This window comes from Microcaecilia unicolor, chromosome 13, assembly GCF_901765095.1.
Source record: "Microcaecilia unicolor chromosome 13, aMicUni1.1, whole genome shotgun sequence".
Lineage (NCBI taxonomy): Eukaryota > Metazoa > Chordata > Amphibia > Gymnophiona > Siphonopidae > Microcaecilia > Microcaecilia unicolor.
The window spans coordinates 65,915,824-65,934,054 of NC_044043.1; the positions used below are offsets into that span (position 1 = coordinate 65,915,824).

Consider the following 18,231-nt stretch of genomic DNA (forward strand, 5'->3'; position numbering starts at 1 on the left):
CACATTCTACCTCCATGAAGTACATTAGCAGGGCTACTCTGAAAAGCTTTTATTAATATGGCAGCAAAAATGACTACAGTAAAAGAGCCCTTCATTTTTAGTTTTTGAGGACTGGACAGTTGGTTTTATTAATTTTCACTTGAAAATGAAAACAAGTACATGGAAAGGTTCCAGCATTATTACATACTGAACAAACACCCAACATCACTATCAGAAGGAAGTCTGTATTATGCATCCTTTATTCACCCTGATTCTCATATAAACTTCAAGTTTAAAGAATGAAGACTAAATAAATAAATAAGGAGCCTTATTTATTCAGTGTTTTTCATCCAAACTGAAAGCATTAACATGAACTATGTCTTCCCTTTCAAGGCCTATAACATCTAAACAGCCTCCTAGCTCTTCAAGTATTTTGGATTATTGCAAGTCCCATGGTTAAAAATGGGATAGGTGGGGTGCTGGATGTAAATTATATAAGGCACTGCTTCCCAATCCTCTCCTGGAGGCACACCTAGCCATTTGGGTTTTCAGGATTACCACAATACATATGAATGAGACAGGTTTACATGTACTGGAGACTCACTATATGATGATCTATCCCATGCATATATATTATGGTAATCCTGAAAACCCGAATGGCTAGGTGTGCCTCCAGGGGTATGTTGGCAAGCATAGATATAAGGGATCTAAATAGATAATTCCTGTCTATGGAGGGAGGGAAAGGCCAAAGATCAAGTGGTTTAATGTACAAAAGCAGGAAAGGAGATGGGCAGAGTAGATGGATCTTGAGGTTCTCATCCTCTTGTTATGTTCTGTATTACTATATTACCTACTCAACAAGATTGGGTATAGAGGATGAGAACAAGATGAGAAGTGATACCCTACAAGCTCTACGGCAGGCACCTGGAACATACTCTTGGCATTGTGAAGAGAAATGACTGGACAGACTGGAAGGGCTCTGTGAAAGACCAAGCTGAAGAAAGTTGGAAACAGGCAGCTCTTTAACACAGGTACTGACTTCCCACCAAGGATGACAGAGGTATGGGGGCTTGAGATAGTTACCATAACCTCCCAAAAAAAGAGCTGCTAAAATTCTGTGACACACGCATCTGTCATGCACACATACACATGCACGTCCCAGATTTCCCATTAGGCATTAGACGCATGCAGAGCACTGCTAAAAGCCTACAGACACAGGCGGATAGTGAGAAGCAAGAAAAGTGCTGCCAATTGTTATACACACATTTGATTCCATTTCCAGAATAATCATCTCCCAATGGATCATCTGAAGGAGTGCAGGGATGGGGGAAACACGATAAGGGTCACAGGTGAGACAGTGACACAGGAGACAAAGGAAGAATAATATGACCCTGAATTTCATATTTTGCTCAGAAAAGTAATTACTGCCAGCAGATACCAGTTGCAAACATTAGTCTACGTTCCTACAGGGGAGGAAGTTTGCTGCAGGCTACAAGAAAGAATTTCATAAAGTGCAACTGACAAACACTAGGCATGAGCACCCTAAAATGTTTTTGCTAGAGGTATAATTCCATCTTAAAATAGCCTATGCCTTCTCTCAGGTTGAATATTTCTGTATGCACTTGTACCCTCTAAATTGGAGATCCCTATACACCCCAGTGTTACATGCAGCATATGTTTATCAGCAGATAATGAAACCAAAACTACCACGCTCACTAATATCACTAGGGACTAGACAGTGACTGCCTCTGCAAAGGAGATCACTCCAAAACTGGTGCATTTGTAACCAGGGAACTATGATTGCAAATAAAACAAGGAGAAATTTCAGCTAAATGAAGAAAAGGACAACATATATCAGCACAGTCCCAGACTCTACGAAATCTTACAGATGAATAATCGTAAAATTGTTGGGTAACCATTATAGAAAAATAGTATTCTCTAAAAACCTCCTCTCCTACCCTGCAATACTGACATTTCTCATCATTCAGAAGATTTTCTTAGTTCTTATTCAGATGATTTGGCAGAAGAGGGCATGTATAGCCCTCTTCTACCAAATAAGATTCAAGGATTACATCAAGACAGAACAAAATAATACACACTGAAACAGGAAAAAGCAGAAAACATACAAAGTGTAAATTACACAGAACGATCCTGATTACAACCCTAACAGTGAGCACAGCAGTATCAGGCTTCTAAGACAGCCAGAGCACCCTGTACACAGTGACCATGATTACAATCTTAACAATGAGTGCAGGGTCTAGAGCTTTACCAGATTTGATGGCTGGATTATTACAAAACTTAGTAGTAAATCTTGGAAGGGTGTCTGGGTCCTTGATTTTGTATAGAAACTGTAAGAACAAAAAAAGAAAGATAAGGCCTGAAATAGCCTACCAGAAGTGGTGGAGGCCAGGACTGTAGTGCAATTTAAACTTGCTTGGGACCACAGGCAGCAAAATAGGGTATTGCTAGTAGGGCCATGGCCCAACCATTTTTTTTCTCCATATGGCATCAGAATGGAAATTGGTTTATTTGGCCATCCCAACCCAAAGCGTGTTCCCTTTGCACTGCCTGGAACAGATGAAGAAAGCAATGGTGCAAACATAGTTGACAGGCTAGGTATGAGACATGTGAGGTGGACAGAGGAAGGAACTGTTGATTCAAGAATGGGACTTTACATATTCCTCTACCCAAACTAATAGAGAACCAGAATGGAGAACTGAGCGGGTTTGTGGGTCCTTGTCTACCATCATCTGTTATGTTACTATGAAGGAAATTAATAAATCTCAAGAAAGACTTAAAAGAGGGAATAGTGAAATCAAACAGCATGCCCCATGCCAATATGCAGGGTCAAAGATATATCATCCATCTCTCTTTCTTCCATACCCCATCCCTCATACTCACTGTCTATAATGTCACCCAGCCCTTGGGCACGCAATAGCTCCTTCAGACGGGACACTTCCTCTTTTAACTCTCGCACCAGTTTGGCATTGGGGTCCTCATTGATGATGGCATTACACTTGATCTGCTTTGCACGGTCAGCATACCTGTAAGGAGTTAAAAATAAGAGAATATAACATTCCTCTTTAAAAAGTGCAGCTAACAATGATGGATGAGCACCTCGTAGCATTACTGCCAGGGGAAGTAAAGCCTGGATATTGCCATACAGAAAAGGAGATCATCATCATTCCCAAGATTACAAAATACTATAGGGGAGCTGCGAGTAAAGTAAAACACAGTGTGGAGGGAGAGGAGCTTGCTGAAGTTCTATTGAAAGATTAAGAAATTTGTTGCATAGTAGCATAATACTTAATTTTGATGTTCACTTTTATCTGTAATGAATAAACCAAGTTATTTACCTGTAAAGCTGCTGGTCTCCATGGACAGCAGGATACAAGTGCTCATATTATGGGTGACATCACTGGAGGAGCCCATCTGAGAAGTTTCTCCACCTTGGAATACACTTGAAGGTTTTGATTTGTTCCATCACTCAAGTGCACCGTTTCTTACCTGCCACTGTTGTGCAGGACCACCTCAGTCTGTATGACTAACTTGAATAGAATACAACTCCTTGGGGAGATGGGCAGCTATGTGAGAATTTGTATCCTGCGTTCCACACCTGTCACAGGTGTCAAGTAACGCCTAAGCAATACCCCTAGTACCCACCAGGGGTTAACCCTGTGGCCACCTAGAGGGTCTGTCCTAGCGTTGCCCAGGCTCACTCATACCTGCGCATGTGCTCCTACACTAACATACCCTTCACCTGACTGCTGGGTCCCACTTGCCTTTGGGCGAGTCTCCCACCCGCAAATTATTCCCCCAGTGGTTTCTAAGGACACTGGGGCCACAATCCCAGGAGTCCCACAGTTCCTAGAAAACACCAGAGACCGAGAACACAAACCATCAGGATTCTTTGTCAGTCCAGGACAACAGAGCTAACAAACTATTAGGTTTATTATCATAAAAAAGGTAGAACAGTGAACCGTGGTAAACAGCAAACAGTAACAAGTAAAATAACAAGGATTCAGTATAAAAGCTAACTAAACACTTTCTTAATACTTATATAGTACCTGGGGAGGTCAGGAAAATAACTGATCACAGAAACTGAACAGGGTCTCAGTGACGAGGATGCTCTCTTTCCATGCTCTCAGCTGAGACTGGAGAAATTCCAGCATTCTGGCTAGATCTTTAGGCTTCAGGGCCAATCAGGGCCCAGAGAACTAATGCTAAGGGGTTTCTGGCTAATTGAACTGCAGGTTACTCTCCCCCAGGAGTTTTCTTGTTTTCTTGTGTGTGTGTGTGTGGAGGGGAGGTAAGCTAAAAAGAAAACAGACCTCTGCTACAGCTATAAAGCAGAGGACAGACACCACCTGCTGGCTAAACAATGGAAATGCATTGAAAGGGGAAAAATAAAACAATATTTCAGGTCACCGGCAAGAAAGTCCCCTGTTTCGCCACAATAAGTAACTTGGTTTTCTCCAAGGACAAATAGGATAGCAAGTCATCACATGGTTGGATTCCCTAGCTACAGGTTGCCTTCAACAGAAAACAAGAAAATCAATGTCAAAGGTGCTGCCACTGACAGACACCAATATATTATTTGGACCAACCCACCATTTTTGTAAATATATATATTTTTTAGGCAGCATGGAGTAGAAAAGAAAATGAGCCTTGGTGAATGGAGTTGGATTCTAATCACCAAAGATTCTAGAAGACAAACTGGTCACCCATCACATCAGAAATATATTTCTGAATAGTGGCTGTGAATGTATGAAAGGGTGTTCATGTTGCAGCTCTGTAAATTTTCTCCATGGAGGCTGATCTCAAGTGGGTTACCAATGCCACCACAGCTCTGATATGATCCTCAGAGCCAAACCTGCCTCCCATCAAGTTTCCCACAGTGTCATAGGACCTCAATATGATATTAGCCGAGCTGAGGAAAGCTCCCCTTGAGCCACTCGATACCTGTGAATTGAAGTGTCTGACCTGGAAGATCTTATTTTTGGTAGTGGTGACTTCTGTGAGCAGAGTGAGTCAACTCCAGGCTCTAATAACTGATCCACCTTACACTAAAATCTTTAACAGCAGGATGCTTCTGCATGCACTCATCTCAAGTTTCTTCCTAAGGCACTGTAATGTTTCCATCCCAATTAGCCTATTGTCAGAAATCACTGGGATGTGCAGGAAGAACCAGAAGCATCAAGTTGTTGAGAAACTCTTTTTCTATCCCCTTGAAAGGAAGGCTGGCAATTCTGATAGGACCCAGATGATCAATTCTGAAAGAACCATGATGTTCCCATTCTGTACCTTTTAGCATCGTGGAACCTAGCACTAGAAGCAGCATGCTGAGATGACTTAGGTTTGTCCTCAGGTAATCTTTTTGGCTTAGTCTCTCCCCAAGTTTTATACCAAATTTTCCAAATCCTAACTGACAAGAAGGTTTTCCCCTAAAGGGAAGTCTGTGAGACATGTTTTAGAAGCAGTATCTGTGAATAAGTTGCAGAAAAACAAAAGCCTCCAACACAAGACAAACTGCCATACTCCTTGCAGACACCCTAATTAGACCGTACAAGGAATCCACCACCTAAGCCAGACTTCTCTCAAAATGAATTACATCTGAGGAATCCTCCTCCTTCTCCTCATCTCCTTGATGTAGCTCTTGGCCTTGTTGAATACACCTAAGGGAAGCCATAGAAACACAGATACTGCATACAGCCACCTAGAAAAAAAAAAGGCCTGTTTTAGCAAGGTCTCTAGCTTGTACGCCTTCACATTCCAAATGCAAAACCCCCCTCGACTGGAATAGTAGTCTTTATAGTAACAGCGGTAACCAAGGCATCAACCTTCGCCTGTCTTTAATAATTTATTTTACAAATTTATAACCATTTTATCTAAAAGTCTAAGCAGATTACAAAACAAAGTCGTTATTTGACCCATTACTTTGCACCTACTAAACATCTCAGAAACCTTGGGCAGGCCTCTGGAATAATGGGAAGGACTAATGGAAAATTAAAACCTAATTTTTCCTTCCATTACAAACCTTCCCACTAATCCAGAATCTGTGAGATGTTCAAAAGCAATCCCTACAGTGGGTGGGATCCTGGTGCTGCCCCACTGAGGACCAAAGTCCCAAAACTGGCTTCCGAGCATGCCATAACTTCCACCCTGTAGTGCTTGGCAAAGCTATGTAGAATCGACAATGTCGCTACCTTGCAAATATCCACTAGAGACAGTAAGGTAGTCTATACCCAGGATGTCACTGTATGCCTCGTAGAATGAGCTTGCAAGGCCTGAAGAGCCTGCTTCCTCGAAAACAAATAAACTGACGCAATAGCCTCCCTTCAGCCATCTAGAAACTGTGGATTGGAAGCCATGAGGCCAAGCCTCTGTTTACCAAAAAGCACAAACAGTCTGTTTGATTTGTGAAATTCACTTGTGACTTCCAGACATCTAATGAGGACTCCATGATCATTGATAAGCTTCAAGGAAGAATACTGGGCCTCTTCATCCTCTCTGCAAAAAGACTGAAGCTCCACAGATTGGTTGAGATGAAATGCTGATACCACTTTCTGAAAAAAAGGAAGAACAGAGCACAGGGACACCCCCACGTCTGAAAAGGAAAGGGATCTGACAAGAAAGCCTGAAGTTCCAGAATCCTACATGCTGACACAACAGCAACCAAGAATGCTGTCTTGTGTAAGATCTTTCAAGGAGGTCTTCCAGAGTGGCTCAAAAGGAAGCTTCTGAAGAGCCCGAAGGACTAAATTAAGGTTCTACTCAGGACACAGAATACAAAAGAGAGGCCACAAGCAGCCCACTCCCCACTAGAATTAAACAATATCCAGATGAGCTAACAGAGACATCTTCAGTAGTCGGCCCCTGAAATAGGCCAAAGTGGCAACCTGAACATTTAAAGAACCCAATGCCAATCCTTTCTGAAGACCTGCTTGGAGAAACGTTAGGATGTGCGCCATTTGAGCAGAGAAGGGAGACAGCCCACACTCAGAACACCAGCCCTCCAACATACTCCAACCCTAGTATACACCATGGATATAGAGTGTTTCCAAGCCTAAAGCAAGGTAGCAATGACTGGATCAGAATAACCTTTTCATCTCAACCTTTTCAATGGCCAAGCTATAAGACCACAGGGGAACAGATCCTCCATGATCACTGGACCTTGCTTCAGCTGGTAACGCACCTGCGGTAGACAAAGCGTATCAAAGTCCAGAAGTTGACTCAGGTCCGCATACCATGGCCTTGATGGCCAATCCAGGGCTATGAGAATTATTCGACTCCAGTGCAATGTGATCCTTTTTAAAACGCAGCTTACCATCGGCCAAGGAGGGAAGATATAAAGTAGATGTGTCTCTGGCCAGGACTGCAGTAGAGCATCAATCCCCATCGAGTCCGGAACCCACTAACTACCCTTCTCCATTGTGAATACTGCCCATTTAACCCCACTCTCTGTTGTCTATCCTTCAACCAGTTTTTAATCCACAATAGGACATTTCCTCCTATCCCATGACCCTCCAATTTCCTGTGTAGCCTTTCATGAGGTACCTTATCAAACGCCTTTTGAAAATCCAGATACACAATATCAACCGGCTCTCCTTTGTCCACATGTTTGTTTACTCCTTCAAAGAATTGAAGTAAATTGGCCAGGCAAGATTTCCCCACACTAAAGCCGTGCCGACTTGGTCTCAGTAATCCATGTCCTTGGATGTGCTCTGTAATTTTGTTTTTAATAATTGCCTCTACCATTTTCCCCGGCACCGACGTCAGACTCACCCGTCTATCATTTCCCGGATCTCCCCTGGAACCTTTTAAAAAAATCGGCGTTACATTGGCCACCCTCCAATCTTCCGGTACCATGCCCGATTTTAAGGATAAATTGCATATCACTAATAGAAGCTCTGCAAGCTCATTTTTCAGTTCTATCAGTACTCTAGGATGTATACCATCCAGTCCAGGAGATTTGCAACTCTTCAGTTTGCTGAACTGCCCCATTACGTCCTCCAGGTTTACTGTGAATTCAGTAAGTTTCTCTGACTCGTCCGCTTGAAATACCATTTCCAACACCGGTATCCCACCCAAATCTTCCTCGGGTAAGACTGAAGCAAAGAATTCATTCAATCTCTCAGCTACGTCTTTATTTTCCTTGATTGCCCCTTTTACCCCTCGGTCGTCCGGCGGCCCAACCGATTCTCTTGCTGGCTTCCTGCTTTTAATATAGCGAAAAAAAATTTTACTATGTTTTTTTTGCCTCTAATGCTATCTTTTTTTCATAATCCCTCTTGGCCTTCTTTATCTGCGCCTTGCATTTGCTTTGACACTCCTTATGTTGCTTCTTGTTATTTTCAGATGGTTCCTTCTTCCATTTTCTGAAGGCGTTTCTTTTAGCCCTAATAGCTTCCTTCACTTCACTTTTCAACCACGCTGGCTGTCTTTTGGACTTCCATCTTTCTTTTGTAATTCGCGGAATATGTTTTGCCTGGGCCTCTAGGATGGTACTTTTGAACAGCATCCACGCCTGTTGTACAGTTTTTACCCTCTCAGTTGCCCCTCTAAGTTTTTTTTTCCAACAACTGCTGAAAAACTTGGGCATTTGGCGTTCCCTTTCGTCATCATCAAGTCCAGAAGTGGAGAACCCCATCGGTCCACTATCAGCTGAAACCCCTGGATGGATAGTTCTCATTCTCCCAGGTCCAAGGAGTGCCTGCTGAGAAAGTGTGCCTCCACATTCAAGGACCCCGTGATGTGAGTTACTGGCAAGCAGAGAAGATTTTTCTCCATCCAACACAAGAGGAAGGCCATCTCCACCGCCATCGGACAGCTGTGGTTCCCATCTTGCTTGCTGATATAAGCCACCACTGTTGCAATGTCGAAAAAAAAAAACGTAGACCTGCCAGAAAGGGAGCAAAGTCACCTAAGGCATTTTGCACTTCCCTGAGCTCCAAATGATTATCAACCACAAAGATCCTGTTCCATCCAGGTGCCCTGTGGCAGAAGGAACTTGTCCCTTACCCGATTTGCTAGCATCCATTGTCGCCACCTCCCATTGTGTTATTGGGAAAGGGAGCTCAGACGGTCAAATTCCTGGACAACAACCAACACTAAATAATCCATCAGGCAATTAGCATCCAAGGAAGATGAAGGTCATACTTCTGTGAAACCGAACACTAGCAGCTGAAAGAAGATTCCTTTAATGGCCACATATGAGCCATTGCCAATGGCACCACTTCCATTGCCGCTGTTATTGACCCCAGAACCTGGATGTAGTCCCAGATCTTGGGCCTGCCTTGACTGAGGAGAAGACGAATCTGTTGAACCAGCTTTGACTTCTTGCGTTCCATGAGGAAGATCCTCTCCTGTGCTGTGTCAAATAGAACTTGTGCGATGAAGTTAGTCTGCTATTCTTAAAATTGATCACCCAACCCAATGACTGCAGAAGTTCCTCTTACATATGCACACAGCTCTGGAATTCTCTACCAAGACACCTGAAATCTACAAATAATCATCTGGAATTCCGAAAAAAAAACCTAAAAACTCACCTGTTCAAGAAGGCATACCCCACAGTATCTGACATAAACACCGAATAATGAAATATGGCATTTTAATCAGGAAACAGTTTTCAACCCCGACGCATGATCACACCCTAACATTTTGTCTGAATCACTCCAAACTATTTACTGATATTTCTTTACTGTACTTGTCACTGTAATAGTACCCCTATACTGTATTTGTTCACACCGGAGTCTGTAACCACCTCTCCGAAACTATGTAAGCCACTTTGAGCCTATTTACACATGAATGAGCCAGTCATTGAGATAAGGTGATCTCTGATTCCCTGGCACAGAAGGAAGGACACCACCACCACCATAACCTTGGTACACATTCTTGGAACCGTGGTGAGACGGGAGGGCAAAGCCCTGAACTAGAAGTGACAGCCCAGCACTGTAAATGTAGAAACCTCTGATGTGGCAGCCACATGGGTATACGTCTCCCCGCTTGAACCAAGGTTGCTCTTAGTGTCTCCATGTCAAATCGAGACACTTGGAGGCAGCGGTTTAGACCTTTGAGATCTAAGACAAGATGTGCAGAAGATGGCCGCTGCCTAGAGGGCTCATAACCACCAGCTCAGACGACCCATGTTGGAAATCGACCTAAAGTGAGGGTCAATCGGCTTCACGTGGGGATTTTTTACTTTGTAAGAGAGAAGAATTCAAGGGTGAACCGGAGCCTCCGCGAGCGACTCACCGAAAGTGATAAGAGCCCCACGGAGCCCTCATAGGAGTACTCATCCCGAGGGTAGAGCGAGTACAAGGGCAGACCGGCACCCTCCACAGACGCCTTGCCGAGTACTTGCCTCATCTACTGCTGATGCGAGCAGCTGCCGCCGAACGGTAACGAGGGCAGACCAGTACCCCACGTGGACGTCCTGCCGAGGCAGGCAGTTGCCAAGAGCCAAGGGTGACCATTGCCACCTTGGACGCTGCTGAATCAGGAGGCAGCTGCTGAACGCCGAGGGCTAACCGTGAACTCACCCTGCCGGAGCCGCCACAACACCGTGGTAACAACCTACTGGGAGATCACAGCCAGGGTATAATGGGTGGTCGGCGGCTGGCCCAGACCAGCACACAATGCGGCTGCCCACGGGAGCTCCGAGCCGAAAGCACCAAGGAAGGAGAAACAGCCGACCCCCGACCGGATGGAATCACAAATACATGCGCTACCAAGCACCAAGTCCGGAGAATGTGGCCAAGCTGTACAGTCTTGCAACGAACGACTAGAAGAAAGTGCAGCAAGGCATGGCCCGGGCCTAACAGACAGCACCCAGAAAGCAGTGAAGGGACTTTGCTAAACATTTTCTGGAAACCCAAATGCAAGGTACTTTGCTAAACATTGTCTGAAAATCCAGATACAGCGCTATCAAATCTCTCACCCTTATGTTTACCTACAGTGGGGGAAATAAGTATTTGATCCCTTGCTGATTTTGTAAGTTTGCCCACTGACAAAGACATGAGCAGCCCATAATTGAAGGGTAGGTTATTGGTAACAGTGAGAGATAGCACATCACAAATTAAATCCGGAAAATCACATTGTGGAAAGTATATGAATTTATTTGCATTCTGCAGAGGGAAATAAGTATTTGATCCCCCACCAACCAGTAAGAGATCTGGCCCCTACAGACCAGGTAGATGCTCAAAATCAACTCGTTACCTGCATGACAGACAGCTGTCGGCAATGGTCACCTGTATGAAAGACACCTGTCCACAGACTCAGTGAATCAGTCAGACTCTAACCTCTACAAAATGGCCAAGAGCAAGGAGCTGTCTAAGGATGTCAGGGACAAGATCATACACCTGCACAAGGCTGGAATGGGCTACAAAACCATCAGTAAGACGCTGGGCGAGAAGGAGACAACTGTTGGTGCCATAGTAAGAAAATGGAAGAAGTACAAAATGACTGTCAATCGACAAAGATCTGGGGCTCCACGCAAAATCTCTCCTCGTGGGGTATCCTTGATCATGAGGAAGGTTAGAAATCAGCCTACAACTACAAGGGGGGAACTTGTCAATGATCTCAAGGCAGCTGGGACCACTGTCACCACGAAAACCATTGGTAACACATTACGACATAACGGATTGCAATCCTGCAGTGCCCGCAAGGTCCCCCTGCTCCGGAAGGCACATGTGACGGCCCGTCTGAAGTTTGCCAGTGAACACCTGGATGATGCCGAGAGTGATTGGGAGAAGGTGCTGTGGTCAGATGAGACAAAAATTGAGCTCTTTGGCATGAACTCAACTCGCCGTGTTTGGAGGAAGAGAAATGCTGCCTATGACCCAAAGAACACCGTCCCCACTGTCAAGCATGGAGGTGGAAATGTTATGTTTTGGGGGTGTTTCTCTGCTAAGGGCACAGGACTACTTCACCCGCATCAATGGGAGAATGGATGGGGCCATGTACCGTACAATTCTGAGTGACAACCTCCTTCCCTCCGCCAGGGCCTTAAAAATGGGTCGTGGCTGGGTCTTCCAGCACGACAATGACCCAAAACATACAGCCAAGGCAACAAAGGAGTGGCTCAGGAAGAAGCACATTAGGGTCATGGAGTGGCCTAGCCAGTCACCAGACCTTAATCCCATTGAAAACTTATGGAGGGAGCTGAAGCTGCGAGTTGCCAAGCGACAGCCCAGAACTTTTAATGATTTAGAGATGATCTGCAAAGAGGAGTGGACCAAAATTCCTCCTGACATGTGTGCAAACCTCATCATCAACTACAGAAGACGTCTGACCGCTGTGCTTGCCAACAAGGGTTTTGCCACCAAGTATTAGGTCTTGTTTGCCAGAGGGATCAAATACTTATTTCCCTCTGCAGAATGCAAATAAATTCATATACTTTCCACAATGTGATTTTCCGGATTTAATTTGTGATGTGCTATCTCTCACTGTTACCAATAACCTACCCTTCAATTATGGGCTGCTCATGTCTTTGTCAGTGGGCAAACTTACAAAATCAGCAAGGGATCAAATACTTATTTCCCCCACTGTATATGTTCAAGAAATCTAGTAAGGCAAGACTTCTCTTTGCTAAATCTGTTACTATGTTGGTTCAACCTCATGGAGTTGTATCTAGCCATGTGCCAGGGTCCAAAGTGGTGGACCTCCTAAAGTAAAAATTTTTCTTACGCACATAAAGAAATGACTGATAAAGACAACCTACACATGACCCACTAGTCGTGCGTTCCTCTAAGCCAAACATATTAGTGATACCTGTTCCATCTTCACCCACACAGTGTAATAATAACCCTGCACACAGTGAATAGCCTACTACCTGACATAAACCTACACCTAGAAGACCCTAACGCAACCAATGTACGTGAATGCAAGGACTTCCTCCAACTAAGGAACCTCAGCTGGCCTAACATGCAAGCTACTCATGACAAAAGGCACACAATTGGCCTCATCACATACAAACTATCCTCAGACTTAAACCTTATATTAACAGATACAAAATGGACAGACATACCATGATCAGACCACCACAAATTAAACTCTACAGTGGTGAAAAAAAGGCAAGAACGCTTAACATACACCACGAGAGGCCAAATTGACCCTGTAACATTCTGGCAACAGATCTACAAAAATGAATGGATAGCACAGACTCCAAACATTATCTCCTAAATTGGGACGACAGATGCAGGAGCATATTAGACAAAATTGCACCATTACAAACAAGAACCACACGAAGACACATCTCGATACCTTGGTTCAACGAAGAACTGAAAAAACTAAAAACACAAGTTAGGAGACTCGAACGAATATGGAGAAAAGTGAAAGATGAGCACACACAACTCATGGAAAGAAATGCAAAGAAAATATAAATATACAACAAGACAAACAAAAAGAACATACTACAAAACCAAAATAGGGCCAGTCTACAAAGACACACATAAACTATATCAACTCGTGAACAAACTACTAGACACCACACCGGTCACCACAACCAGCACAGACACCCCTTCAGCAGATAACTTGCTGAATACTTCAATGAGAAAATTATAAAGCTACAATCCACGCTACCACTCAATACCACCGATCACGAAAAATTCATTGATTGCCTAGACTCAATTCCCGATGAATACCCAGCAGACTGAACTTGGACAAACTTCGCTCTTCTAACCGAAGAAACCGTCACTCAAGCAATCAACAAATGCGCCAAATCCCACTGCAAACTGGATATATGTCCCAACAACCTAATAAAATTTGCCCCGAAATGCTTCATAACAGATCTTACATCACATCTGAACTACATGCTACAACATGGACTCTTCCCCAAGGACAAAGGAAACATACTACTAACCCCTATACCCAAAGACTTAAAGAAAAAAACAAGTGACACATCCAACTAACGCCCAGTAGCATCCATCCCTCTGATAGTCAAACTAATGGAAAGTATGGTAACCAAACAACTTACTGACTACTTAAACAAATTTTCAATATTACATGACTCACAATCAGGATTTCGATCCAACCACTGCACCGAAACAATATTAATCACCCTCCTAACCAAATTCAAACAAATTGCAACTGGCAATAGTGTACTTCTCCTACAATTCGACATGTCCAGTGCATTTGACATGGTCAGCCACCAAATACTATCGAACATCCTAGATTACTTCGGGATCAGAGGAAACGTACTTAGATGGATTAATGGCTTCCTAACTGCAAGAACATATGAAGTGATATCAAATTCAAAAACATCATTACCATGGAAACCTGAATGTGGAGTACCCCCAAGGATCACCGCTCTCACTGATCCTTTTCAACCTAATGATGACACCTCTAGCCAAATCACTACCCAACCAAGGACTTAACCCGTACATCTACGAACGATGTCACGATCTACATCCCGTTTAAACACGATCTAACTGAAATCACAAATGAAATCAAACAAAGTCTCCAAATAATGAATTCATGGACGGATGCATTCCAACTAAAGCTCAACGCTGAAAAGACACAATGTCTCATTCTCTCCTCACAATGTAACACGAACAAATCCACCACCATAAACACTCCAGACTACACCCTTCCTGTATCAGACAGTCTGAAAATTCTTGGAGTTACAATTGATCGAAATCTCACATTTGAAAGCTATGCGAAAAATACAGCAAAGAAAATGTTCCACTCAATGTGGAAACTCAAAAGAATAAAACCTTTCTTCCCAAGGGATATATTCCACAGCCTGGTACAATCAATGGTGCTAAGTCACCGAGATTACTGCAATGCCATCTATGCCGGATGCAAAGAACAAATCATCAAGAAACTCCAAACTGCCCAAAACACAGCACCCAGACTTATATTTGGAAAAACGAAATACGAAAGCGTCAAACCCCTAAGAGAAAAACTACACTGGCTCCCACTAAAAGAACGAATTGCGTTCAAAGTTTGCACCCTGGTCCACAAAATCGTGCATGGTGAAGCCCCGACCTATATGTTGGACCTCATAGACCTGCCAACTAAAAACACTAAAAGATCAGCACGCTCATTCTTGAATCTTCCCTACCCCAGCTGCAAAGGACTTAAATATAAGTCCACATATGCAGCCAGCTTCTCCTACATAGGCGTGCAAATATGGAATGTGCTATCACAGGCCATAAAAACAAGGCACAACCTAACAATCTTCCGAAAACTATTGAAAACCAATCTGTTCAAGAAGGCATACCACAACGACCAATCCTAAACAAAAGATAACTAGACGCTACATGAACTAGACGAAAACTAACTCTTTACATCAGATTGATAGCCTTCGTTGGCACTAATAAAGTTACCAACTCACACTACCACTTTATCTCTCTTGCCGAAATGCACTGTATTTCTCATGCTGGAAATTAACTTTCTATACTTGATTATCTAATTTATTTTATAACTCACTTTATCATTCAGGAACTTCAATGCAATAACTCTTTGTATTCTATTGTACCATTTATCTGCCTTAATGCAATACTTGTAATTCTCTATCCGGAAATGACGATCGCCATTACAGCATAATGTAAGCCACATTGAGCCTGCAAACTGGTGGGAAAATGTGGGATACAAAAACAACAAATAAAAAATAAAAGACCAGATGAAAGGTGCCTTGCTTCTTTGGGACAATAAAGCAGATGGAGTTTCTACCTTGTTCCTGTTTGGCCTGTGGAACTGGAATAATAGCCCGGAGCACCAGCAAAGATATCTACAGTGGCCTGTACCTCAACCGCCTTGGTGCCCTTTTGACAAGAGACTGCAGGAAGAGCGGGGCAACCGAGCAGAACTCCAGCTTGAAACATTCTGTAAGAATATACAGAACTCGCTGGTCTGATGTAATTTTGGACCACTCCTCCCAAAACTCCTGAAGACGTCTTCCCACCAGAGGAAGACAAGAGTAGACCACCCTCACATCATTGCAAAGCTCTGGAGGCACTGGGCAATCTAGCTGACTGAGAGGAAGTCTTTCTGTCCACATGAAAGGAAGATTGGCATGCCTGAAAAAGAGGCTTCTGACCATATTGCCGATGACCAGGCCGGTACAGTTTGTTGTTCAAAATCGAGATTGAGAGCCCCTGAAGATGGATGACCAGAGGCTTTTGGCTTGTCCTCCAGCAACTGCCATACTTAGTTTCCCCCAGTTCTTTCACCAAGTTACTGAGATCTTCTCCAAACAGCCACTTGCCCCGAAAAGGCAGCTTAACTAGACGTGACTTGACACTGCATCTGCTGGCCAATACCACAACCAGAGTTGCCGACGTGCCGTGACAGCCAAAGATATACTGCAGGCTGTAACGTCATAAATAGCATCTGTCAAGTAGGCCAACCCTGCTTCCAGGTGGCATTTTGGCACCCAACTTGTGTTGCCAACTGCTGATGCCACTTCAGGTATGCTCTTGAAACGAATGAGCTGCACACTGTCGTTTGAAGGCACAAAGAGGCCTTTTCAAAGGCTTGTTTCAGCAAGTCTTCTAGCTTCCTATCCTGTAGGTCTTTTAAGGCAATGACCCCTTCCACTGGTAAGGTGGTCTTCTTAGTCACCAACATAATAAGGGAGTCCACCCTGGGAAGCTAAATTTAACTTTCTCCTTTAGAACCAACAGGTAGAGGTAAGCCATCGCTCTTCCCACTCTCAGCCCCACATCTGGTGAGACACATGCTGCTGTAATCAGGTCCTGAATGTCTGGATGCATCAGGAAGGACTTAGAAAGACATCTAAGCCCCTCCATGACAAATATGGAACTCCTGATGCCAAAGCAGAAGGCTCCTCAATGGAAAGCACTGCCAGTGCCTCAGAAATAAGAGTACTGAGCCTCAGTACTTTCAGATCTTCCCCCCCTCAGGAGGGAGCTCTCCCTCCTCTAACTACCCCTTCAAAGATGGCTCCTCTGAACAGACCGAGGCCACATCAGATAAGAAAGGAGAAACAGAGATAGCCTCAACTGCCCACTCCTGGAGGTCTAAACATCTCTTAGGAACCAGAGGGGTAGAGGGATGAGAAACTGAAGCACCCTACAGCAACTCTGTCCCTGCTTCTGTAAATAGGCCTGGTGTAAGAGCAATATAAACTCTCGAGAAAACAAAGAGCTTCATACAGCTGAATGACCCTGAGGTTATAAAATGGTGGCTGTGCTCTATGCACAATCAGCCAGAAGCTGATCCTCACTGCCAGTTGGCCTGACAAAATGGTGCCCATTCCCACACCAGCCCCCAGCATATTGGGATGCTACACCGAATTCAAAGATGTGCTGCTGCCTACCGTTTCCTCTACGTCCCACAGGATTCCTAGCTTTTACAAAATGCAACGCCCCGAGCTAGCCACTGGGTCCCATAGTGAGACAACCACTTAACTGCCTCCATGGGATGCGCCATTCACCCCAACTGTCGCCAGAGCAGCACATGTCCCAAGCAGTGAGTCTGGATCCCTCCCCTGCACCAAGAAGAACTTGCAGCCTTCCAAGCAGTTCTGAGTCAAACTTTAGTCAGACTTACCATTGCCAGCTGCTCCCCAAGCTCACAGTTCCAATAAGTCTTACCACAGTTCAGAAAGGCTCAGAACAGATACTCTGTCCCATGCTCTCCTTCTCATTTCTGTTTTTTTTTTAAGGTTGTTGTACTGGAAAAAGAGAGCTCCACAGGAGACGGGGGAGAGGTGAAAGAAGAGAAGAAGTAAATTCGTGGGGCACCAGAGACGGGAATCTGAAGACCTCCAGATTCAAGTCATATGCAAAGCTCAACTGAGGACCAGTTGACCAACTGGACCATGAGCAAATAACGTAGAACTAGAGGATGAAAAATGTGTCCATCCACCTGCTACAGATAGAAAATACTGAGGAGCTAGACTGAATGCCGAGAGATATGTCTCAGCTCAGTTTTTAGTTCTCTATCTCCACCTGCTGGTTTATGGACACAATGATCCCACATGTTCTGGAATAGTGGGAAGCTACATAAGGGAAGGTCCTGTTAACACAAGGTTCACTTCTTAAAGCCACTGAAGGCGAGTTTCTGGGGTATTCTGTCTAGAAAAATAGCAGCTATGAAATCAAACTCCTTAATTTTAATAAATACCCCGACCAGGAGTCCAAGTTCCTCAGCAAGGACTATTTTGGGTGAAGTGCCAAAATAAAGGAAACTTGAAAACAACCAAAAAAAAAACTAAGATGCTAACGGAAAATAGCAACAGGACACAATAAAAAAAACAATTACAAAAAGTGCAAATTTTAGGAG

General features: G+C 44.0%; 1 protein-coding gene across 3 annotated transcripts in view; it reads right to left on the bottom strand.

Annotated features, from left to right (window-relative positions):
• Positions 1 to 18,231, bottom strand: part of LOC115482563 (6-phosphogluconate dehydrogenase, decarboxylating) — a 419,310-nt gene that overhangs the window by 335,774 nt on the left and 65,305 nt on the right. For all 3 annotated transcript variants that reach the window (XM_030222452.1, XM_030222450.1, XM_030222451.1), the window contains exon 12: positions 2,881 to 3,023. In XM_030222452.1, the coding sequence (XP_030078312.1) occupies positions 2,881 to 3,023 (143 nt within the window). The remainder of the gene's footprint in view (positions 1 to 2,880; positions 3,024 to 18,231) is intronic.